Source organism: Acomys minous (assembly GCF_964271855.1).
Source record: "Acomys minous genome assembly, chromosome: 13".
Classification (NCBI taxonomy): Eukaryota; Metazoa; Chordata; class Mammalia; order Rodentia; family Muridae; genus Acomys; species Acomys minous.
The window spans coordinates 14,414,447-14,439,339 of NC_140495.1; the positions used below are offsets into that span (position 1 = coordinate 14,414,447).

The 24,893-nt window shown below is 47.8% G+C and overlaps 1 protein-coding gene across 2 annotated transcripts in view; it reads right to left on the reverse strand.

Annotated features, from left to right (window-relative positions):
- Positions 1-6,485: 6,485 nt before the first annotated feature.
- Positions 6,486-24,893, reverse strand: part of SLC25A20 (solute carrier family 25 member 20) — a 28,652-nt gene continuing 10,244 nt past the window's right edge. For both annotated transcript variants that reach the window (XM_084752752.1, XM_084752751.1), the window contains exons 3-9: positions 20,498-20,625; positions 17,016-17,106; positions 14,084-14,201; positions 9,169-9,241; positions 8,719-8,828; positions 8,014-8,138; positions 6,486-7,282 (exon numbers count right to left, since the gene is read on the reverse strand). In XM_084752752.1, coding sequence (XP_084608878.1) covers positions 7,220-7,282; positions 8,014-8,138; positions 8,719-8,828; positions 9,169-9,241; positions 14,084-14,201; positions 17,016-17,106; positions 20,498-20,625 — 708 coding nt within the window. In that variant the 3' untranslated portion in view covers positions 6,486-7,219. The remainder of the gene's footprint in view (positions 7,283-8,013; positions 8,139-8,718; positions 8,829-9,168; positions 9,242-14,083; positions 14,202-17,015; positions 17,107-20,497; positions 20,626-24,893) is intronic.

Consider the following 24,893-nt stretch of genomic DNA (forward strand, 5'->3'; position numbering starts at 1 on the left):
TGTGTTTCTAATCACAGAGCAGGAAGACCTCATTAAAGACAGGCAGCCAGGAGCCGGACATGGTGGTACATGCTTGTAATCCCAGTGCCTGGGAAGTGGAGGTAGCAGGATCAGAGTTCAGTGCCAGCCTCTGCTACATAGTGAGTTCAAATCTAGCCTGGGTTACATGAGACCATCTCAAAGCAAAAGCAAAAGAGCCCCGTGTGGTGGCACAAAGAAAAAGAAAAGAAATGCAATGGAGACGGGTCCTCCCAACTCTTGAACAAACTGGCTCTTTTTTGTATGTTTGGTTTGGTTTTAGTTTTTCAAGCCAGGGTTTCTCTGTGTAGCCCTGGCTGTCCTGAAAGTCACTCTCTAGATCAGGCTGGCCTAGAACTCAGAGATCTGGCTGCCTCTATCTTCTCCAGTTTGGGGATTAAAAGTGTGCACCACTACTACTTAGCCAAACTCAGTCTTCCAGGATTTCCGATCTTGCCATTAAAACCCAGAAAATGTGGGTGTGACTCCCATTACACCATAATACCCAGGGAATTGCCTCTCTCTGCCCAGTCCTACAGCCAACCCTTTGCAAAGGTAAATTCAGAACTCCGTGTCCTAGTCTTCCCACATGATCATGGGGAAGTTTTGTATGTTTTAAATGGGGCCCATGCATATGAAGAGCTAGGACTCTGACCTCAGTTGCAAAATAGAGGAGAGAAAGGCTGTTGACAGAACTGGGTGTGGACAGGGTCTCCTGGTGTACTGAAACTCTACTGGCCTCTGCCAGCAGCAGTCTGGTTTCCCTGGCGTGTTCACAAATGCAGCACAGCTCAGCCATCCATCTGTCCAGCAAACAGAGGGCACCCTAACCTAGTGTAGTGACACATGACTTACAGTCCCCACTACTCAGGAGAATCACTCTTGTGCACAGGAGTTTGAGGCCAGCCTAGGCATCGTAGAGGGATTGCTATCTTTAAAGAAATGAAAGAAAGAAAGAGCGAGCAGGTTGGGCTGGAGAGATGGCCAAGGTGTTAAGAGCCTTTGTTGTTCTCATAGAGGACCAGAGGATCTGGGTTGGATTCCCAGCACCCACATAGCGGCTCACAACCATTCATAACTCCAGCTCCAGGGGATCCACAGAGGCCTCAGACCTCTGCTTGGAGCCAAAACACTCATACGCATAAATAAACCTAAAAAGAATTGTTTTAAAGCAGGGCTAGGCTGTAACGTGGTGTTAGAGGTAGTACCAAGCCTATGTGGGTTCAACACCAGGAGCAACAACAAAACCCTCCAAGGGCTGAAGTGAACAGAGAGTAGACACCCTACAGCTGTTCCTCATCTGTCTCCATCTATCAGTAAAGGGAGACAGCTTGCAGGTGCAACCTGACTGCCTCCCTCACTACTTGGTCCCCAAAGGGGGGGGGCTCTGTCTCTTCCCTATCCTTGAATAAGTAGAGGAGCAAGGGCTGTCACGAATGCTCATTTACACTAACAAAAAGGCCTTGCAACAAAAGAGAACATCGGGGACCTGAGCCCTGCTTCTTCAACCTTTGTCCTGAATCCATCCACCCTGCTTGCATTCAAGCCTGTCCAGCACCACCTCGGACCGTTACCATGGCAACCAAACCCACCACTGCCAGTACTGACAAACAGCTGCTAAGAGCAAGAGACAGGAGTGGGTGGGAAAAGCCTAGCGCAGAAGCCTTTCAGGAGCCAGAGCAATCCAGTGGATGAGGCCCCCTTGCTCTGTGTGGTCTTCCTCACAACCCCACACCACCAGCCACAGATACAGACATGAATACAATGAGGCTAATTCTCAGAGGTGTTTACAGTTGAGGATGCAGTTTGCACAGGTGAGACACATGTTGTTTGGCTCAACAGCAAGGAGGGTCCTGGCAAAAGAACTGCTGTTTCCAGTAAAATTGTGAATTTCCTACACTCTTAATAGGTTTTATTACTTAAAACCATTCTGTGCCCCAAGGGAGGGAGAAGCTAATACTCCTTGAAGCCTTGCCCTTGGCCCAGGTCTCAGCTTACTTACCTCATACCCTTTATCTACTAAGGGACCTCGGCTCCAGTGGAAACAAAACCCACTCACCTGACCAAGAGGCCATTTGTCAACCTTAAACTCTTTGATTCTCCTGCTTTCACTCTGGAGAGTTAGGATTACAGGCACATGTGTCACCATGCTGTTTACTCAGGGTTGAGGGCTAAACCAAGGGCATGCCTGGCAACACTTTAGCTGCACTCCATCCCCAGCTTGGCTTCTTTAAGCTCCTTCAGTCCATATGTGTTCACTGGAACCTACGCTGTCTACTTTACCTTCGGAGCACTCCTGAGCCTCTTGATTAGCAGGACAGACTGGGGAACTTTACTCTGCCCTCACCCACCTGTTAGTCTACATGATGCCTATCGCATGAGGTGCAGACTTTGATCTAGGAGGTCTGATCTATTTTAACAAACACCCATGCTCCAGGGAGCAGTTAATCCCTGGGACACCTGTTTCAGTACCTGTGTCCCAAGAAAGTGTCAGTGTCTGCAATAGACAGTGTCTGCTTTTTGAGATACCTTGGGGCAAGGAAAGAAACTGGAAAGCACAAGAAACAGGCCATGGAGGATGAGAGCCTTTGTGTATTTACCATAGCAGAGAAAGTAGAAAAGGGAGCCCTCAGGGGCAGCAGGCCCTGCGGCCTTTTCAGTGACTATGAGGACTCAACACTCTTGGCCTGACTCACGGGCCAAGTCCTTGGTCCTTGACCCAGAAATACAGACAGGTCTCCTGCAGCCTGGGTCAAGTTAGCCCCAGGACAACTTCTGATAACATCTCGGGAGGTTCTTCAGGCCACACAGACAAGCCTAGACACACTGTCCCTACTCTATCACAGACTTGCTAATGGCCTTTGAAGATCACTTCATCCTAGCTGGGTTTTCTACATCTGAAAGTGAAGATTTAAAAAACAGAAACAAAACAAAAACACTAAATATTGAGTTCAACGAGGATAGATTGGGAAAATGGGGGGAAAGTACAGCTCAGTGGCAGAATATGTTGTCAATCACTAGCATTGACTTTTCTTTTTTCGAAACAGGAAACTGAACTAGGGCCTCACATCTCTCTTAAGCAAGCACTAGTAGCCTTCTATCTACAGTCCCAGACTTTTTAGTTTTTATTTTGAGATGGTCTCACAAAGTTGTCCCGGCTGGCCTTGAAGTCACTCTGTATCACAGCTGGCCTTGAACTTGTGATCCTTCTGCCTCCGCCTACAGAACAGCTGAAATTATAGGCCTGTACTACCTAAAATTGATAAAAGAGGAAGAGAAGAAAGGAAAGATTGGGGGTGGGGGATTGGATTGTAATTCTAGCCTCAAAAGGCTGCAATGAACAAAATGCAGAGTAGATGCATCCCTTAGATCAGAAAGCTGGTGCTTCTGAACGGCCACTGTGGCCACAACCTGCCCTGTCCCTCACCCTTAGCCCAGTTATAACTTTTTAAAACAATCCCCATCCAGGCCACTCTTCCTGATCAATTACTGTCTGGCTTCCACTTGACTCTATGACAGAGGGATCATTGGAGAGGTCCCAAATTCCCCACTACCACCCCATCCCCCACACTCCTGTCAGGAAGAGATATATAAGGGACAGGTGGCATTTCAAAGGACATCATAAAAGCAAGCCCTGGCTGGGAGGGTGTCACTCACCATCTGCTATGTTCCTTTCACAAACATGCCTCCAGGGGTTCCTCCGGTTGACTTCACATCCTCTCAAAGTGCAAAGGGATAAAATACCCATCATGAATATTAAGGAGGCAAAACACTCCACTTTCAGATGTGAAATATCTCCGAGCTTAAATGATCTCACAGTATCAGAATGGCTGGCATTTGGCTGAAATACAAATAGTCTAGGGCTGAGGTTTCCGGACAGTCTCATTTCCTGGGCAGTATTAAGAAGTGCCTGCCAGGCACAGTGGTGCACGCCTGTAACTCCAGCACTTGGGGGGGGGAGGCAGGCTGATCTCTGTGAGTTCGAGGCCAGCCTGGTCTACAAAGTGAGTCCAGGATAGCCAAGGCTACACAGAGAAACCCTGTCTCGAAAAACTGTACAAATAAAGGTGTCTGGGCAGCTCTGAGAGGCCTGCACTCCTGTCCTGGGTGTTGTACTCTCCTTTTCTGAAATCTCTCAAGTCTGCACTTAAAACCCAAAGTCTGTACTCTCCCTCATCGTAATAACATCATGCTAACTTTGCTTAAGAGAGAGAGAAGCACTTGAAGGTGGCTTGTATATGGTCATCTCCTCATCACTGAGACACTAAAGATCCTCCAGCACTGAGAGAGGTAGACTTAAAGTTGAATTAACCTTCCTGGGCAAAGGGCCGCAATTTTTGTCCTTTTAAGGCAGGCAGATCTCTGTGAGTTCGAGGCCAGCCTGGTTTACAAAGCGAGTCCAGGACAGCCAAGGCTACACAGAGAAACCCTGTCTTGAAAAAACAAAAAACAAAAAAAACAAAAAACAAAAAAGTTACTTAGGACTGGAGAGGTGTCTCAGTGGCAACTGCATTTGCTATACTAGTATAAGGATCTGAATTCAGATCCCCAGGTCCCATGTTAAAACCTGGGCATGATCATTTATGCATGCATGTGTAACCCCAGCAATGTGAGGGGCAGAGAGAGATTGCTGGGGCTGACCCCAGCCAGGCTCCAGTTCAGTGAGAAAGTTCTCAGACGAACAAGGTGGAGAGTGAAACGGCAGGAAACCCAACTTCCTCCTCTAACCTCAGCACTTGTGTACAAATTCCTGTACATGCACACACACGTTCAACATACCACACATATAAAAATGCTCACACATACACATGGACAAAATGTTACCTTTAGCCAGTTGTGGAGATACATACTTGTAATCCCAGCATTTAGGAGAACCAGGAATTCAAGGTTAAGCTCAGCTAAATAATGAGTTTGATGCCAGCCTGGGCTACATGACAGTCATCTGTCTCAAAAAAAAAAAAACAAAACCAAAACCCAAAAAAATAAAAAAGGGCGTGGGGTGGTCTGAAGAAATGTCTTATCAGTTAAGAGCACTTGCTGCACAGAAGGACCTGAGTTTGACACCCAGCATACACTTCAGGCAGCTGTAACTCCAGCTCCAGGGAATCTGACGCCCCTGGCCTCCTCAGGCACCCGCACTCCTGTTAGCATAACCACATGCAAACACACACGCATACACATATACATGTAATTAAAAACCAGAAAGATTTATTTTAAAAATTAAAATTTTATTTTTGGCTGAGGATATAGCGCAGTTGGCGTTGCTTGCCTAGCATGCATCAAGCCCTGGATCCAGTCTCCAGCATCCCATAAGCTGATCTTGGTGATGCACACTTGTAATCTCAGTACTTGTGAGGGAGCAGAAGGTCAGAAGTTCAAGGTCATCCTCCTCAGCTACACAAAGAATCCAAGGCCAGGCTGGGATACATAACACCCTGCCTCAAACAAAGTTATTTTCTACTTAGCCATAGTTTTTTGGTTTTTTGGTTTTTAAATGGTTTTTCTGTGTAGCCCTGGCTGTCCTGGAACTTGCTCTGGTCATAATTCTTAAGATTTTTATTATATTTTATTATTGGGGGTGTATGTATGTCATGGTACATGTGTGGAGCTCAGAGGACAACTTACAGGAGTCCGGAGTCCACTCATTCTCTCCCTCCACCATGTGGGACCCAGGGATCAATCTTGCAGGTCTCCACACTTAGCCATAACTCTCATGTGATCATTCAGAAATATACTCCTTTGTATATAGCTTCCTTCTTAGAAGTCTAATCTTCAGCTTCCTGCAAGGTTAGCTACACATCCCCGACTCCCAGGTGAGGTGTCTGTCCCTCTTATGCTTGGGGTGATGGTTCTAAAGCCAAAGTCCCAAGGATCTCTGTGGGGCTGCAACGGGACAGGAAGTGACACTGAAACTAACTTTTCTGGCCAGGCAGGGCAGTGCCAGAAAAGCAAAGCTCCCCTGACAAGCTTTCCCACCCACTAAGACAAGGACCAAGCTGCTTAAGACTCTGCATGCAACTTCTTCCAACCTCTTGTGGCCACACCTGCCTATCATCATGGCACAGGGAATCAAACCCGGACAGCTACATCAGTCACACAGCAAATTCCAGACCCACAGCAAGCCACCAACTCAAAACTGCTTTTGACGTTTCAGACAACTATAAATTCAGGAGAGCCATGTGGCTCAGAACAAAAACAAGAACCAATGAAAGGATGGATTACAATCAGGTGGCCTGCTTGCCAGACTGACCAAGGACTACATGAGCAACTGCCAATCAAGTCTCCCGGCCCCACCCAGAATATCAAGAGAGCTAGAGAAGTCCAGGTCAGCCAAAACTTCCACCTTCCCTGTTAGGGGCCCCGCCTATGGCCCTCAGGAATACACTGGATTCCTGACAGCCTGTGAAGGCACAGCCAACCTCTGCTGAAGTGCCTTTGAATCACAAGAGAAAATATCACACAATGCAAAAATTAGAAACAATGTTTATTGTTTCCTGTTAAAACTGGGCCTCTGTGGGGAAAGAATGTGCAAAAAGAGCCTCTCTGCACTGTGGCTTTCACACTTATCCCAGGAGGCTGGGCCATCTTCATTGTGTAGGAGGGAACATTCTCCCCCTTCTGGGAATTCAAATAACTAGTTTACTTTTTATGACTTTCTAGTGTAAAATTATCAAGAAACAATAGTTAATAGGTGGCCTGTCCTTAGGTATATCTACCTAGTCCATTTGGTAGACAGATGTGTGCTTCTCACGTCCACATCTCTGTGTAGCCCAGGAATAGATGGCACCATAGATACCTGTTGGGTTTTCCTGGCTAGCAATGAAAGCTCTCAGCTCCTGGTTTAGCTGGCTGAAAACAGGCAAGGGGCCTCCAGAGAGTCTGCCATCAACTCTCTAGTGAGGAATATTTTGAGTGCAGTAGGGTCATCACTCAATCAGTAGGCGGCAATTTGGCCAAAGGTAGTGAGTGAGTCTATAAACTATTTATTCCATCTCCAATTCTCTGGAAATCTTGTAAATTCAAGTTTCAAAATGGCACCAAGTTATACAAGGTAGAGGATGTCATTAAGGCAACAGTTTCACCGTCACAGCCTGGAGCCCTGATCCCACCATTCCCCTCCCCTCATCCTCAGGACACCTAGTCCTGCCCACTTCTCAGCAACGGCTGTCCAGCATCCACAAGTCTTGACCAGTCTTCAGTCTCACAAGGTCGGGGCAATCCAGTTAAGGATCTTCATGGCGACTTCAAAGCCAAGGAAACAGGCCTAAGAGGAGGTTGGGTAGAAAGGAGAGACCAGCAACAGAGGGTGACTATCTGTAGATACCAACTGCAGCACCATGCTTGCTTTGCCCTGTCAATACCAGAGTCCCTCTCCTAATACCACTCCCCCCCAGATTCAGGGAGCAAATTAAGCTGGCTGTGGCGACAGACACCTGTACACCCAATACTCCAGGCACTGTCAGGGAAATCTCAAGTTCAAAACCAACTTGCACTGCATAGTAGGGCCATGCTAAAAGATAAAAGAGGAGATAGAGAGCGGGAAGAGGAGAGGAAAAGGAAGTTACAGTCACTCCCAAGAGGAGGGAAGTGTGCTCGGCCTAAACTGGATGTGCTGACGCTCTTGCAATCCTAACACTTTTACTGGGAGTTTGAGGGCCATGTGGACTACATGTGGAGACCTTGTTTTAAAACAACAACAACAACAACAACAATGTCAACAACAACAAAAGCAATAGAAAGGGAAGAGGAGGTGAGAAGGAAAAGATGAGAAAAAGGAAAGAAAAAGAGAAAATATATGTCCTGCAACTGTCCCTTCTGAGAACTAGGTTAAGAAGTTCAAGTCCCTGACTTTAAAGTGCTCCCAAGGCAACGCTGGCAGCTACAGGAAGGCGAGTGGACAGGAGCAAGCTCTGGCTGAGCCTGAGTGCTAAGTTTCAGTGCAATCCCAAGAGCAAGCAAAAGCCGCTCCTTGCACGGAGCCTGTCGGATACTCACTGCATTGGCTGGGAAGGCGCGGATCATTACTGCATTGAACCCTTTGTACAAGGAGGTTACTCCTTCTTCCCGGATCAGCTCTCTCAGCACATCTCTGAAACCATTAGGATATTTTCCAGGAGGTGCTGTAAGGAAAAACCCAATTTTTTTAAGTTCCAAGAAGCTTTGTGACCTGACCACGGCAACCCACATGAGGACAATATAATAATTAAATCTGTTGGGTCAGAGCTGGCACAGGGGCAAGGATACCTTGAAGGCTACACTTAGAAGCAGTCCACAACTCAGCTCACACTGGATTCCTGGTGCTAAGGGAGTTAAAAACTGAATTGAACAGCCTCTGGTTATGTTGGAGAGGGAAAACAGGCTTTTCTGTTTTGTGTTTAGGCTGATGTGAAAGCAAATCTAGACTGTAACTATGCAAGAGGCTAGTCAAGCAGACACTGGGTTCTGCCATGGAAAAGAGAGACTATATCCTGGGTCAAGGCCCCGGGGTTCAGCAGGCACTGGGGCGCACCTTGCTTGTGATCCCAGCACGTGGGAGGTAGAGGCAGGAGGAAAAAGAATTCAAGATCATCCTTGGTTATATAGCAAGTTAGAGGCCAGCCTGGGCTACATGAGACCCTTTCTCAAATAACAAAAACAAAACCGCTACACCCTGAGGTAGTCAGTACTGGGGTGTACTCCACCCACACCCACACCACTCACCAGTCTGGAATCGAGACTTGAGCACATCTGGGGGGATCGCCACAGCCCAGTTGAAGATCCCCGCAAAGCCTCCAGCCACCAGGATCCGAGGTACACTGAGGTCACTGACACTGCAGACACCACAGTCTCAGTCAGACAAAAGCTTGGCAATGGCATTCAGAGCAGTCTTTCTTTTGTACTCAGGAAAGAAGTTACTAGAAGGGCTCCAGCCTAGGGGAGGAGGCTCAAGGTCTGAGAGCTGGCAGCTGCCACTGTCTTGGAGGAGTTTCCATGCATTGTTTAAAACACTCCCACTGAGTAAGGCCCAGAGTAAAAGATGTTAGCTGCATCCCAGCAGCTGCTAAAGGACAAATACACAGAGGCAAGTATGTCTGCCTCACACTCACTTACAGGTGAGGACAACCTACCCACTCATGGGAAAATGGCTTCTACATTCTAATGTCTTTTCACCTCTTTCCCTCGGGAGTGAAGAGATTTTTGAGCCATTCATATGTCATGAAATACATTCCACTGGCTGGAACATCTGTTGGTATCAAGAAAGACATCAATTAAAAATTGATAAAATCTCCAGATAGGTACTAAACTATTCAAAGATTCCTGAATTTTTTGCTAAACAATTTGTTTGCTTTTTTAGGTTATAGTTATACCATTTCCCCGTCTCTTTCCTCCAACTGCTCTCATGTACTCCCCTCGCTCTCTTTCAAATTCATGACCTCCTTCTCTTGTATATATACCATATTTATACTATATATACACACATATAATATACATACATAAATACAGCCTGATTAGTCTGTATAACGTTACTTGTATGTATATATCTTCAGGGCTAACCAATTAGTGTGCTTTTCCCTGGGGAAGATTCTAAGAAGTTCTAGCAGCTACATCCTTTCTATTTTTTTAGGTTTATTTATTTATTTTTATTATTTTTTAAAGAAAGATTTATTTATTGTGTAAACAGTGCTCTGCCTACATGAAGGCCTACACGCCAGAAGAGGGCACCAGATCTCATTATAGATGGTTGTGAGCCACCATGTGATTGCTGGGAATTGAACTCAGGACCTTCAGAGGAGCAGCCAGTGCTCTAAACCTCTGAGCCATCTCTCCAGCCCCTAGGTTTACTTTTTAAAAGTTTATGTGTATAAGTATTTTGCCTACATGTATGACTGTGTACCATATGTGTGCAATGCCCAAAGAGGCCAGAAGAGGGCATCATATCCTTCAGAATTGAAGTTACAAATAGTTGTGAGCTGTGATGTGGGTGCTGGAACTCAACCTGAGTTCTCTAGAAAAGGAGGCAGTGCTCTTGACCACTGAGCCATCTCTCCAGCCCCTACATTTTTTTTTTCTATTTTTCAAAACAGGGTTTCACCATGTAGCCCTGGCCGTCCTGGACTATAGCTTTGTGGACCAGGCTGACCTCGAACTCACAGTCATTGCCTGCCTCTGCCTCCTGAGTGCTGGAGTTAAAGGCCTGCGCCATCATACCCAGCTCCCTTCATCCTTTTTTGTGTGGTTGGTTTTGGTTTTATGAGTCAGGGTTTCACTGTGTGGCCATGGAATTCACTCTACAGACCAAGCAGGCTGTGAACTTAGAGATCTGCCTGCCTCTGTCTCTATAGTGCTGTGATTAAAGGAATGTGCCACTGCTGCCACCAGCACCCAGTTACATCCTATTTTTAATAATCACTCTGCAGCTATCAGATGCTGCTGAGAGCTGAGCATTGGTGTGAGTGTAAAAAATGATGTGATTCATCTTTCAAGTCTCTGCTAGGTGGATACATCCACTCTAAGCAGTTATAACAGCTAGCTGTCTGAACCTCCCTCAAGGTGCCGTCTCAGGAGAAGACTCTGCCTCAGGAATCCTGCCAGTCAAAACCAAGAGGAGGTCTGAGAGTGTCGCTCACCGGTAGAGCACTGCCTAGCAATACTCGCATCATTCCTAACACTCTCATCCCCCCTCATCCCTTCAGACTTCCATCCCCCCATCCCTTCAGACTTCCATCCCCCTCATCCCTTCAGACTTCCATCCCCCCATCCCTTCAGACTTCCATCCCCCCATCCCTTCAGACTTCCATCCCCCCATCCCTTCAGACTTCCATCCCCCCATCCCTTCAGACTTCCATCCCCCATCCCTTCAGACTTCCATCCCCCCATCCCTTCAGACTTCCATCCCCCCATCCCTTCAGACTTCCATCCCCCCATCCCTTCAGACTTCCATCCCCCCATCCCTTCAGACTTCCATCCCCCCATCTCTTCAGACTTCCATCCCCCCATCCCTTCAGACTTCCATCCCCCCATCCCTTCAGACTTCCATCCCCCCATCCCTTCAGACTTCCATCCCCCATCTCTTCAGACTTCCATCCCCCCATCTCTTCAGACTTCCATCCCCCCATCCCTTCAGACTTCCATCCCCCCATCCCTTCAGACTTCCATCCCCCTCATCCCTTCAGACTTCCATCCCCCTCATCCCTTCAGACTTCCATCCCCCCATCCCTTCAGACTTCCATCCCCCCATCCCTTCAGACTTCCATCCCCCCATCCCTTCAGACTTCCATCCCCCCATCCCTTCAGACTTCCATCCCCCCATCCCTTCAGACTTCCATCCCCCCATCCCTTCAGACTTCCATCCCCCCATCTCTTCAGACTTCCATCCCCCCATCTCTTCAGACTTCCATCCCCCCATCTCTTCAGACTTCCATCCCCCCATCCCTTCAGACTTCCATCCCCCCATCCCTTCAGACTTCCATCCCCCCATCTCTTCAGACTTCCATCCCCCCATCTCTTCAGACTTCCATCCCCCCATCTCTTCAGACTTCCATCCCCCCATCCCTTCAGACTTCCATCCCCCATCCCTTCAGACTTTCACCCCCCATCCCTTCAGACTTCCATCCCCCATCCCTTCAGACTTTCACCCCCCATCCCTTCAGACTTCCATCCCCCATCCCTTCAGACTTCCATCCCCCATCCCTTCAGACTTTCATCCCCCCATCCCTTCAGACTTTCACCCCCCATCCCTTCAGACTTCCATCCCCCATCCCTTCAGACTTCCATCCCCCATCCCTTCAGACTTTCATCCCCCCATCCCTTCAGACTTCCATCCCCCCATCCCTTCAGACTTTCACCCCCCATCCCTTCAGACTTCCATCCCCCATCTCTTCAGACTTTCATCCCCCCATCCCTTCAGACTTCCATCCCCCCATCCCTTCAGACTTCCATCCCCCCATCCCTTCAGACTTCCATCCCCCCATCCCTTCAGACTTTCATCCCCCCATCCCTTCAGACTTCCATCCCCCATCTCTTCAGACTTCCATCCCCCCATCCCTTCAGACTTCCATCCCCCCATCTCTTCAGACTTTCATCCCCCCATCCCTTCAGACTTCCATCCCCCCATCCCTTCAGACTTCCATCCCCCCATCCCTTCAGACTTCCATCCCCCATCTCTTCAGACTTTCATCCCCCCATCCCTTCAGACTTCCATCCCCCCATCCCTTCAGACTTCCATCCCCCCATCCCTTCAGACTTCCATCCCCCCATCCCTTCAGACTTCCATCCCCCCATCCCTTCAGACTTTCATCCCCCCATCCCTTCAGACTTCCATCCCCCATCTCTTCAGACTTCCATCCCCCCATCCCTTCAGACTTCCATCCCCCCATCTCTTCAGACTTTCATCCCCCCATCCCTTCAGACTTCCATCCCCCCATCCCTTCAGACTTCCATCCCCCCATCCCTTCAGACTTCCATCCCCCCATCCCTTCAGACTTCCATCCCCCATCTCTTCAGACTTTCATCCCCCCATCCCTTCAGACTTCCATCCCCCCATCCCTTCAGACTTCCATCCCCCCATCCCTTCAGACTTCCATCCCCCCATCCCTTCAGACTTTCATCCCCCCATCCCTTCAGACTTCCATCCCCCATCTCTTCAGACTTCCATCCCCCCATCCCTTCAGACTTCCATCCCCCCATCTCTTCAGACTTTCATCCCCCCATCCCTTCAGACTTCCATCCCCCCATCCCTTCAGACTTCCATCCCCCCATCCCTTCAGACTTCCATCCCCCATCTCTTCAGACTTTCATCCCCCCATCCCTTCAGACTTCCATCCCCCATCTCTTCAGACTTTCATCCCCCCATCCCTTCAGACTTCCATCCCCCCATCCCTTCAGACTTTCATCCCCCCATCCCTTCAGACTTCCATCCCCCCATCCCTTCAGACTTTCATCCCCCCATCCCTTCAGACTTCCATCCCCCATCTCTTCAGACTTTCATCCCCCCATCCCTTCAGACTTCCATCCCCCATCCCTTCAGACTTCCATCCCCCCATCCCTTCAGACTTCCATCCCCCCATCCCTTCAGACTTCCATCCCCCATCCCTTCAGACTTTCATCCCCCCATCCCTTCAGACTTCCATCCCCCATCTCTTCAGACTTCCATCCCCCCATCCCTTCAGACTTCCATCCCCCATCCCTTCAGACTTTCATCCCCCCATCCCTTCAGACTTCCATCCCCCCATCCCTTCAGACTTCCATCCCCCATCCCTTCAGACTTTCATCCCCCCATCCCTTCAGACTTCCATCCCCCATCCCTTCAGACTTCCATCCCCCCATCCCTTCAGACTTCCATCCCCCCATCCCTTCAGACTTCCATCCCCCATCCCTTCAGACTTTCATCCCCCCATCCCTTCAGACTTCCATCCCCCATCTCTTCAGACTTCCATCCCCCCATCCCTTCAGACTTCCATCCCCCATCCCTTCAGACTTCCATCCCCCCATCCCTTCAGACTTCCATCCCCCCATCCCTTCAGACTTCCATCCCCCATCCCTTCAGACTTTCATCCCCCCATCCCTTCAGACTTCCATCCCCCATCTCTTCAGACTTCCATCCCCCCATCCCTTCAGACTTCCATCCCCCATCCCTTCAGACTTTCATCCCCCCATCCCTTCAGACTTCCATCCCCCCATCCCTTCAGACTTCCATCCCCCCATCCCTTCAGACTTCCATCCCCCATCTCTTCAGACTTCCATCCCCCCATCCCTTCAGACTTCCATCCCCCATCTCTTCAGACTTCCATCCCCCCATCCCTTCAGACTTCCATCCCCCCATCTCTTCAGACTTTCATCCCCGCCCCATCCCTTCAGACTTCCATCCCCCCATCCCTTCAGACTTCCATCCCCCCATCTCTTCAGACTTTCATCCCCGCCCCATCCCTTCAGCCATGCTTTCTGTCTAGTAGCCACAGCCTTCCCATGTTATGACTCTACCCCTGAGAACATTCAGGAAGGATCAACTTTCTCTCTAAGCTTCTCAGTGGCAAACTCATCAGCTGACCTTCCCAGGTGACCTGAAATGCTGTGCTTCAGAATTTACCTCGCATGAGAGTGAGCACAGTCCCCTTGTAGAAGCCACGGATCCCAAACTCCTGATACAGCTTCTTTGCACAGTCCAAGGTACCACTGTATTTGTTTTCCCTTGAAGAAGCCTGAATCTGGGAGGGATGGAAGGCCATCAAGTCAAAGACAAAGACAACAACTTTGACACTGAGAGACCCAGCAGGTTTGGGGCTTCCTGGCCAGCCATCCTATCTTAGGCACTGTCCCCTGGCTAGTGAAAGACCCGGTCTCAAAAGACCAGTGTGTGGATCCTTAAGGACAGTACCTGTGGCTGCTCCCTGGCCACCATGTGCACATGTATATTTCTGCTCTCATATATATGTATATGAGTTAAAGGCCAGCCTGGTCTACACAGTGAGTTAGTGAGCTCCAGGCCAGCCAGGGCTATAAAGTGAGACACTATCTCAAAAAAAGAAAAGACACATGAACAGTGAGATGCTTTAGTGGGTAAAGGCACTTGTGTAAGCTTGACCCCAGGACCCACAAGAAGTTAGGTGAGAGCCAACCTGCACAGTTGTCCTGACAGTCACATATGTGCTCTGTGGCTTTTGTGCCTCATCCCAATAAATTATTTTTAAAATTTTCTTTAAAAATAACAATTAAAAAAATAATTTTTTTAAAAATTACAAAATAATAAAAAATAAATAAATAAATAAATAAACAATTAAAAAACAAAACAAGCTGGGTGTGGTGGAGCACGTCTTTAATCCCAGCACTTGGGAGGCAGAGGCAGGCGGATCACTGAATTCAAGGCCAGCCTGGTCTACAAATCGAGTCCAGGACAGCCAAGGCTACACAGAGAAACCCTGTCTCAAAAAAACCAAACCAATCCAAAACAAACCAAAAAGCCAAGCCTGATGTACTGCCCAGCAGCTGAGAGGAAGGGGCAGGAGGACCAGAGTTCAAGGCTACTGTTCCCTACAGGGTAAGTGTGAGACTAGCTTGACTACATGAGACTCTGTTTCAAAACAAATAGAAAAGCCGGGCGTGGTGGCGCACGCCTTTAATCCCAGCACTCGGGAGGCAGAAGCAGGTAGATCGTTGTGAGTTCGAGGCCAGCCTGGTCTACAAGGTGAGTCCAGAACAGCCAAGGCTACACAGAGAAACCCTGTCTTGAAAAACCAAAAACAAAGGCTGGAGAGATGGCTCAGAGGCTAAGAGCACTGACTGTGCTTCCAGAGGCCCTGAGTTCAATTCCCAGCAACCACATGGTGACTGCAACAAAGATCTAATAATGTGATCTGATGCCCTCTTCTGGCCTGCAGATGTACATGCAGGCAGAGGACTGTATATATAATAATAAATAAATATTTTTTTTCCGCTTTTTGTTTTTCGAGACAGGGTCTTTCTGTGTAGCCTTGGTTGTCCTGGACTTGCTTTGTAGACCAGGCTGGCCTCGAACTCACAGCGATCCGCCTGCCTCTGCCTCCTGAGTGCTGGGATTAAAGGCGTGAGCCACCACACCCAGCAATAAATAAATCTTAAAAGAAAAAGAAAAACCAAAAACAAACAAAAATTCAATAAAACACAAAACAAAACAAACAGAACTAAGGCAGTATGTAAGTGAGTAAAGTGCTGTCACACAATGCATCTGCACAAACCCATCGGTCCTCGCCAGCATCACTGCAGAAACTGAAAGGCAACTAAGTTGTATCTCAGCATCGGTCATTCTTGTGGGGCTGAACCTAGGACCCTGCGCATGCTGAACAGCTGTTCTATCACTGAGCTGTATCCTCTCTCTTAGAGGGAGAAGGGAGCCTGCTCCTGCCCAAGATGCTGAATGTCTCCACTTACTGCCCAAAGGTCCAGGAACTGCTGTTCTATAATTGTGCTTTTGTGTTTTGCTTTTTTGTTTGTTTTGAGACAGGATCTCTTTATGTAGCCCGGGCTGTCCTGGAACTCTGTATGTGGACTAAGCTGGCCTTGAACTCACAGAGATCTGCCTGCCTCTGTTTCCTGAGTGCTGGGATTAAAGGTGTGCGCCACCATGTCTGGTTCGTTCTGTAATGTTCTAATTCAAGAACATTGAATCTGAACTCATGGTATAGAGCCAATCTGAGGACACCTGTGTTCTTTCTGGTTCTGGGTTATCATAAACAAAGATGTTATACATGTTTGCATAAAAACATGTAAGTGTTTATTCCTCTGAGCTAAATGCCCAGGAATACAATTGCTGAGCTGTATGGTTGTTAAGTCCTTAGTTGTTGTGTGTTTGGGGTTTGTGTGTTTGTTTTTCATTTTGGTTTTTGGTACTTTGATACAGGGTATTCTTAGGTAGCCCAGGCTAGCCTATGAGACTCTATATAGCCCAGCAGAACTGAACTTATGGCAAACCTCCTGCCTCAGCCTCCTGGGATTATAGTTGTGTGCCACAACACATGAACCCCGCCTACCTATGTGTCAACATTTGCTCCTCCTGCCTCACCTTCAGCATTTGCCTACTGGAAGGCGCCACAACAGCTGCGACCTAGTCCTTGATTCTTTTTTTTTTTTTCCCAGACAAGGTCTCTCTCTGTGTTAGGCTTGGCTGTCCTGGACTCGCTTTGTAGACCAGGCTGGCCTCAAACTCACAGTGATCCACCTGCCTCTGCCTCCCGAGTGCTGTGATTAAAGGCGTGCACCACCACATCCGGTTTAGTCCTTGATTCTTTCATGTTTCTGAAAACTCTGTTTTGCACAACTGGATTAAAGACATCATAGAGGGAAAAAGGACATAAATCTAGGCATGGCCATCCCCATGAGGCCCAGCACTTGCCTGTAAGCCACACATGGGGAGACTGAGAGAGGAGGGTCATGAGTTTGAGATCAGCCTGTGCTACACAGGTAAGACTGACTCAAAACAACAAAACCCACAACCCACAGGCAGCAAAACTGTGTGCCCGTCTCCTCCTCACAGATCGCACCCTCACCTGCAGTAAGCATTTGATCCGCTCTCCAGGCGTCATGATTCCAGTAGTGAACACACCAGATAACATCCCAGCTGCAAACAGCTGTGGGTAGCTGCACGGAGAACAAAGCCCAGAAGTAACCGCCTGAGGTTATCCCAGCAGAGAGAATGGTTTTGTCAGGAAAAGTTAGTGTGTGCACTGGGGAGAAGCCCATCCACAAGTAAATCAGATTTTACACAAGGAGCAGATTCTGGATAAATTCTGATGTCAAATTTACCAGAGCAGAAGTCTCAATGTCACGAATAGGAGGCCCATGAAGCCCACACATACTAGGTGCACACTCGGAATGCCCTCATCTCTGAGAAAAGCTTTATAGTGAAATATGGGATTCACTCATGAGTCTGCTATGTTCAGGACTCTGGACAAGTTACCAGGTGTCTGAGAGCTTTGATTTCCTAGCGGTAAGACACTGCATTGCTGTGGGGCAGGGGAGCCTCCAACCTGAGATCTAAATGTCAGCAGATCTCAGTTCCCTTCCAGGGACACCAAGTGCCTAGAACACTGAGGCAAGATTCAAGCAGAAAACGTCAAGATCAGGGAGAATGGCTTGAGCCATGCCCCCCCCCCACTCCCCGCCACCGCTCCCCCCCACTCCCCGCCACCGCTCCCCCCTCCCTGCCACCGCTCTTCACCCCCCGTCAAAGGAATAGGCAGGTGTTCTAGTTTCTGTCGCTTTGATAAAATACCTTGACCAAAGCAACCTATGGGAAAATGGGGCTTGTTTGTCCTGTTTTCCAGGTTACAATCCATCATTTGGGGCAAGCAAGGCAGGAAGTCAAGCAGCCAGTTATGTCCATTTACAGGAACGAGCGGAGGAACAAACGCACACATGCTACCTGTTTTTAGCTTCCCTAGCTTTCTGTCTTACGCAGCTCAGGGCCCTGCCTAGGGAATGGTGCCACTCACAATGGACGAAGGCTTCCTACATCAACAATAGACATGCCCATAGACCAACCTGATAAAGATGGTTACAATTGGCGCTCTCTAGGTGGCCCTGAGTTGTGGCAAGATGACATGTAGAGCTAACCCTCAGAGCAGGCCAGTACTGAGGACTGCAATGTAGGATGTTGAGAGAAGCTAAGTCAATGATGGTGCACAGGAACGACGGGTCCTGTGGCCACTGTAACTAAAAACTCTCTACTCAGCTGGGCATGGTGGCGCATGTGAGTTTGAGGCCAGCCTGGTCTACAAAGCCAGGCCAGGACAGCCAAAGCTACACAGAGAGACCCTGTCTCCGGGGAAAAAAAACAAAAGCAAAAACAACTCCCTACTCACTAATGGCATGCATGAACTGTGGGTTTTCATCCTAGCACCCACAGAATGCTCAGCCTGAGTATGAGAAGGCTGCCACTTCTATTGCCCGTCACTAAAGCTGTCTGTGTCACCCCTAGCAAGGTCTTATCCTCCTGGGATTTGCAATACCAGCATGACCAGACAAACAGGTCACAAAGTCACATTCAGCACTTCAACAGAGTCCCCGAAATTCATCAAATATTGCTGAAATTTTAACATGCTGGCCTTTGCCAAAGCAAACCCCAAAGGAGCCCAAGACACGGGAAGCAGATGCTAAATAGCAACGGGGGACATCCCATCATGGCCCCTTCCCTTAGGAACAGCAAGTTTTGACAACCGACTTCTTCCATGTATTTACCCCACACAAAACACACACATCTACTTCAGACACACATAGGCTGACAGCTGACAGTCAAGAGACTTGCTTTTTTGTTTTTCTTCCTTCCTTCTTTTCTTTTCTTTCTTTCTTTCTTTCTTTCTTTTTTTTTTCCCCTGAGACAAGGTTTTTCTGTGTAGCCTTCTGTAGAGGCAGGCGGATCTCTGTGAGTTCAAGGCCAGTCCAGGAGAGCCAAAACTACACAAAGAAACCCAGTCTCGAAAAAGAAAAAAAAGAAAAGAAAGAAAAAGAAAACCTTTCATACCTGGAGGCCTTACAGCATCTAGACATACACAGAGCTTCATGACTCTGAAATCAGAATTTCACATTACAGACACCTTTATGTCTATCTTAGACCCTCACTTAGCCTGTTACGGGCTGAAGTGGTGACAGAATAGAATACAACCAGGACACCCTGTTTCCTCCCTTGAGCTCCCAGATGCCACACTTTACCAGCCTTGGCGGTTCTCGAGTTTCCTGCAGCCTTTCCAGGGGTTGCTCCCTGTATGGCTCACAACTAAGGACACCTTGTCAAATCAAGAGTTTCACTCAAAAAAAAAAAAAAGAATTCCACTCAAAATCCTGAGAAGCTTGTATATTATTTTTTCAATATTGAGGTATAATTCTGACTTAACTGTCTCTTTATACTCAAACTAACTCTAAAAACTCACTAAAAACAACCAAACAAAAGCATACAAGGGGCTGGAGAGACGGCTCAGTAGTTAAGTACACTGGCTACTCTTCCAGAGGACTCAGGTTTGATTCTCAGCACCCACGAGGCAGATCATATAAGCCTGAAACGTCAGTACCAGGATATCTGACGTCCTCTTCTGGCTTCTCAGGCACTAGGCCCATATGGTATACAGATATACAGGCAAAACACCCATACAAATAAAATAACCAAATAAAATAAAATAAAATAAAAATAAAGACTATAAAACAAGGGCTAGAGGTATACCTCAGCTGGGAGACTGCATGTACTAGGCCCTGGATTTAATCCCCTGCCCTGCATAAACCAGGGGTGATGGGAGACACTGTAATGCCAGGACCCAACAGGGAGAGGCAAGAGGATCAGGTGTTCAAGGCCTTTTTTAAAATGAATTTATTTACTTTACATCCTGATAGCAGTTTACCGTCCCTCTTCTCCTACTAGCCCCACCGCCATCCACTCCTCTTTTCTCTTCAGTAAAGGAGAGGCCTCACAGGGAGTCCTTTTTAAATTTTACTTTATGTGCACCAGTGTTTTGCCAGCCAGCATGTGTGAGCATCATGAACACGCCTGGTGCCTAGGGAAGGCAGCTGATGTGCTGGAAGTGGAGTTATAGACAGTTGTGAGCCACTAAGTGGGTGCTGGGAACCAAACCCAGGCTCTCTGTAAAGCAACAAATGTGTTTAAACACTAAGCCATCAGCCACTGGAACCTTCTTTTAACCAGGTAATAGACAACAAGCCTACTTGTGTCCTTAATGCAGCAGGAGGTGCCACCACAGCATTTGACATGCATTTTAGCATTCAGCTCCCCAAACAGCAGCGTGCAAAGGGCATTTACTATTGATAAGAAAGCAATGACAACCTGGCAAAGACGCAAGGGAGGGCTCTTTTCTTCTTGTACCCTTTTGTTTCACAGCAAAAGGGAACTTCAGGTATTTCTTTCACTGAGTGCCCACATGTCAGCCGTGTGGCCCGGGGACAGCCTAGCTGTCAAGACTTTTTCCCTGAACACGTGTCACACTGCCAAGATGAATAGCACTGAGGGGAGCCTGAGAATACTTACTTGAGCACATCCTCTGGAGATTTCTGCTGTAGTTTCTTCCCCAAGCCAAAACCAAAGAAGCACACAGCGAACATAGGGGTGACTCCAATGATGGGCGCAGCCATGCCCCGATATAGCCCTGTGATGCCCTGCAAGGAATCACGGAAACAATGTGCTCTCAGATATCACGACTTTGTTTTGGTGCTGGAATCAAACCAAGGGCCAAGCAATAGCTCACCTCTGAGCTGTACCCCCAACTCACCACCACTTCAAAGGAAGCCACGCTGCCTCTAACCTGTGGCTTCCTTCTTCATCTTTTCAAGCACAAAGAGATGTATTCTCCCCACCCCCACGTGTGTGTGTCTGTGTCAGTCCTCAGTCTTCTGTTGTTGCTGCTGTTGTTTTTGAGACAGGGCTTCTCTGTGTAGTCCAGGCTGATCTTAAACCCACAAGAGAACCCACCCGAAAAGATGGGTCTGAGATTATAATACGAGTTTAAGACCTGCTTGGGCAATTCAGTGAAATCTTATCTCAAAATTATTTTATTTTAGGCTGGGTGGTAGTGGCACTCGGGAGGCAGAGGCAGGTGGATCGCTACAAATTCTAGGCTACCCTGGTCTACAAAGAGAGTTCCAGGACAGCTAAGGTCACACAGAGAAAAACTGTCTTGAAAAACCAATATATATATTCTGTACCCTGGCTGGTCAGGAACGTCTCACCAAAGACCAAGATGGCTTTGAATTTAAAGAGATTATGCCTCTTCCTCACACAATGCTGAGATTAAAGTCCTGTACCACCACACCCAGCCAATAAAAAATATTTTTAAAGGACTTGGCAGTGGAATGGAGTGGAGTTGGCCTGGAAATATGGCTCATCAGGGGCCTTTTCTGACCTCTGTGGGCACCAGGTAAACATGTGGTGCACATACATACAGGCAGGCAAAACACTCCTACACATAAAATAAATATATTTTAGGAAAAAAAGGTAAGTGCTACGCCATGTGCCACACACCTGTGACACCAGCTCTCAGGAAACGGAGGCAGAAGGCTGAGAGTTTGAAGTCGTCCTGAGCTTCAAAATAAGATTAGATCTCTCAAAGAAAAAGGGAAAAAAGAAAAAAGAAAAAAGAGAGAGAGACATAGAGGAGAGAAAAGATAAAAAGGACAAAACATACAGTCACAATCACAAAAGCAATAGACTGCAGCATGGAGGTACAGCTCAGAGGACTTAGCACGCACAAGCCTGGATCCAATCCCTGGGGCGTCAAAACAAAGGTCAAATGAAGCACATCACAACAATGTGATGAAACTTATATGGATATGCAAGGGAAAAAAAGCAAGAACGGGAACTGTAAGAGTTAACCTACTACGACTAGGTGGCTAGAGCAGGTTAGGATGTGTGTGAAGATACATAAACATAAGCCAGGTGTGGTGACCACACGCCTTTAATTCCAGCACTCGGGAGGCAGAGGCAGACGGATCTCTGAGTTCGAGGCCAGCCTGGTCTACAGAATGAGTCCAGGATAGCCAAGGCTACACAGAGAAACCCTGTATCGAAAAACAAAAACAAAAACAAAAGATGCCTGGCATGGTCATGAACACCTTTAATCCTAACATTTGGGAGGCTGAGGCAGGAGGATCACTGTGAGTTCAAGGCCAGCCTGGTCTACAGAGTGAGTTTCAGGACCACCAAGGCTGCACATAGAAACCCTGAGTTAGAAACAGAAAGAGAAACACTCCTGGATCCCACAGGAGCCTGGCCCTGCCACAGGCTGCAGGTGTGCTCACCAATGGCAAAGTACAGAGACAATCAACAGCAAGGGGACAGAGGTCAAGGAGGGAGGTGCAGAGCAGCGCATGACAAAGCCCCGGAAGCCTTTCCTGCAGCTCTACACTGGGATGAGAAGGGTGCCCAGCTCCTCAGGGCGACACACGGCCCCTGACGAGTCACCTAGTCTGACTTCCACTCCACTGGTTAGCAGCTGCAGAAAACAGAGCTAAGTCTGGAACATTGACAACCAGCGAGGTGTACCAACATGGACCAGTGAAGCCTGCTAAATTCTACAAAACGTTAGTCTTTACTGTTTGCTTTCTGGTTTTTGTTTTCTCGCTGTATTTCCCAAGCTGGATTCCAAATCAACTCTGATGATCCTCCTGCCTCAGCCTTCTGGGAAATCTATAAACATGTGCTACTTAGGCCTAACTTAGGAGCTTGGATTTACAGAAACTCTTCCCCCCACACCCAAGATAACTCCTCCAAAAATGTGTTGACCAAGAGACAGGCCGACTTGGCTCTCCTCCTTAAGGGCTGAGAACTCGGGGTAGAATGAGGTTGAGAGCCTCTGTGAGACACTAATCAGACTCCATGGACGATCAGACTTGTGAGGAAGAAGGGCCCTCCGGAAGGAAGGGGAGAGAAAGCGGAGCAGGCTCTGCCTCAAGACCGGCCTCCTACTGAGTTCTGCAGGAACCCCGGAAACATCTTCACCAAGGATGAGGCCCTCCCTTCCCTTTACACTTGGAGGTGACGCCCACTCCTCAGATTCTGTGTGTTTAATCATATGCAAATTGGATTTGGTTGTTTGGTTCTGCTTTTTTGTTTTGTTTTCTTTTCTTTTTTCTTTTGGTTTTTGGTTTTTTGAGACAGAGTTTCTCTGTGTAACAACAACTCCGGCTGTCCTTGATTCTCTTTGTAGGCTAGGTTGGCCTCGAACTCACAGAGATCCACCTGCTTCTGCCTCTGGGATCACAGGCGTGTGCCACCACACCCAAGTGCAAATTGGATTTTAGTGAAACTGTGATCTTAACACTTGGGAGAGGGAGACAAAAGGATCAGTGGGAGCTCAAGTATAGCATGGGATTCGGTATGAGACACCAACTCAAAACAGCCGGAAAAGACGAAAGCCATGGTGGTACACGCCTTTAATCCCAGCACTCAGGAGGCAGAGGCAGGCAGATCACTGTGAGTTCGAGGCCAGCCTGGTCTACAAAGCAAATTCAGGACAGCCAAGGCTACACAGAGACACCCCGTCTCAAAAAAAAAAAAAGAAAGAAAGAAAGAAAGAAACTGGAGAGATGGTTCAGTGATTTAGAGCACCTGCTGCTTTTGCTGAGGACCTGGGTTCAACCTCCAGGACACACATGATAGTTTACAACCATTCATAACTCAATTTCTATAGGATCTGACTCCATTTTCTGCTCCACAGGCATGAGGCACCCATGTGGACATTCATACAGGTAGTTTTTTAAAAATTCACATGATATTAAAAATTATATAATTGAGCTGGGCTCAGTGGCATCTGCCTGTAATTCCAGCACTCAGTGAGGCAGAAGCAAGTGGATCGCTGTGAGTTTGAGGCCAGCCTGATCTACAAAGTGAGTCCAGGACAGCCAAGGCTACACAAAGAAACCCTGTCTCAAAAAACCAAAAAAGAAAGAAAGAAAGAAATAAAGAAAAGTCTGGTTTACAAAGTGAGTCCAGGACAGCCAAGGCTACACAGGGAAACTCTGTCTTGAAAAAACAAAAACAAAAACAAAACAACCCCCCCCAAAAAAAACACCAAACCAAACCAACAATCCAAATAACCCTAATACAATTAAATGTCACTATCTAGGATTATAGAGACCCTGCTGGCCTCTTTTTCTCCAAACTTCACATTTTTTCTTGTTAATTTTTTTTTCTTTTTCTTCCAGATATTTATTATATGGATTTGGGGGCGGGGTTGTTTTGTTTTGTTTTTCGAGACAGGGTTTCTCTTTATTGTCCTGGCTGTCTTGGACTTGCTTTGTAGACCAGGCTGGCCTCAAACTCACAACGATCCGCCTGCCTCTGCCTCCCGAGTGCTGGGATTAAAGGTGTGTGCCACCACGCCTGGCTTATTATATGGGTATTTTGCCTGCATATATGTATGTGTACATGTGAGTGATGGTGCCCTCAGAGGTCAGAAGAAGGTGTTTCATCCCTGGAGCTGGAGTTATGAATGGTTGTGAGCCACCATGTGGGTTCTGGGTACCGAACCTGGGTCCTCTGCAAAACTAACGAGTGTTCTCACCTGCTGAGCCATTTCTCCAGCGTCACTGTCTTTTGATACAGGGGCTCTCTGTGTAGCTCAGGATGACTTTTTACTACCATCTTCCTATCCTGGCTTCCCACGTGCTGTGACTATAGGCATGTGCCACCACATGGCAAAATGTGAACTTTTATCCAGTTCACAGCTTCAGGTATGCCTTTGCTAATTCTCCATTGCGTACTTGCATCTCCCTGAAGAGTGAAGCATTTTATTGGCTTCATTCATCTGTATAACCAGTAGCTGAAATTATCAGGCAAACGGGGAGGACATGGCTAGGGAGCTACAGCTGCAGTCACAGAATCACATGGATGGCTGTCTTCTTCCCCCAGGGAATAGTGCCAAGCCCCA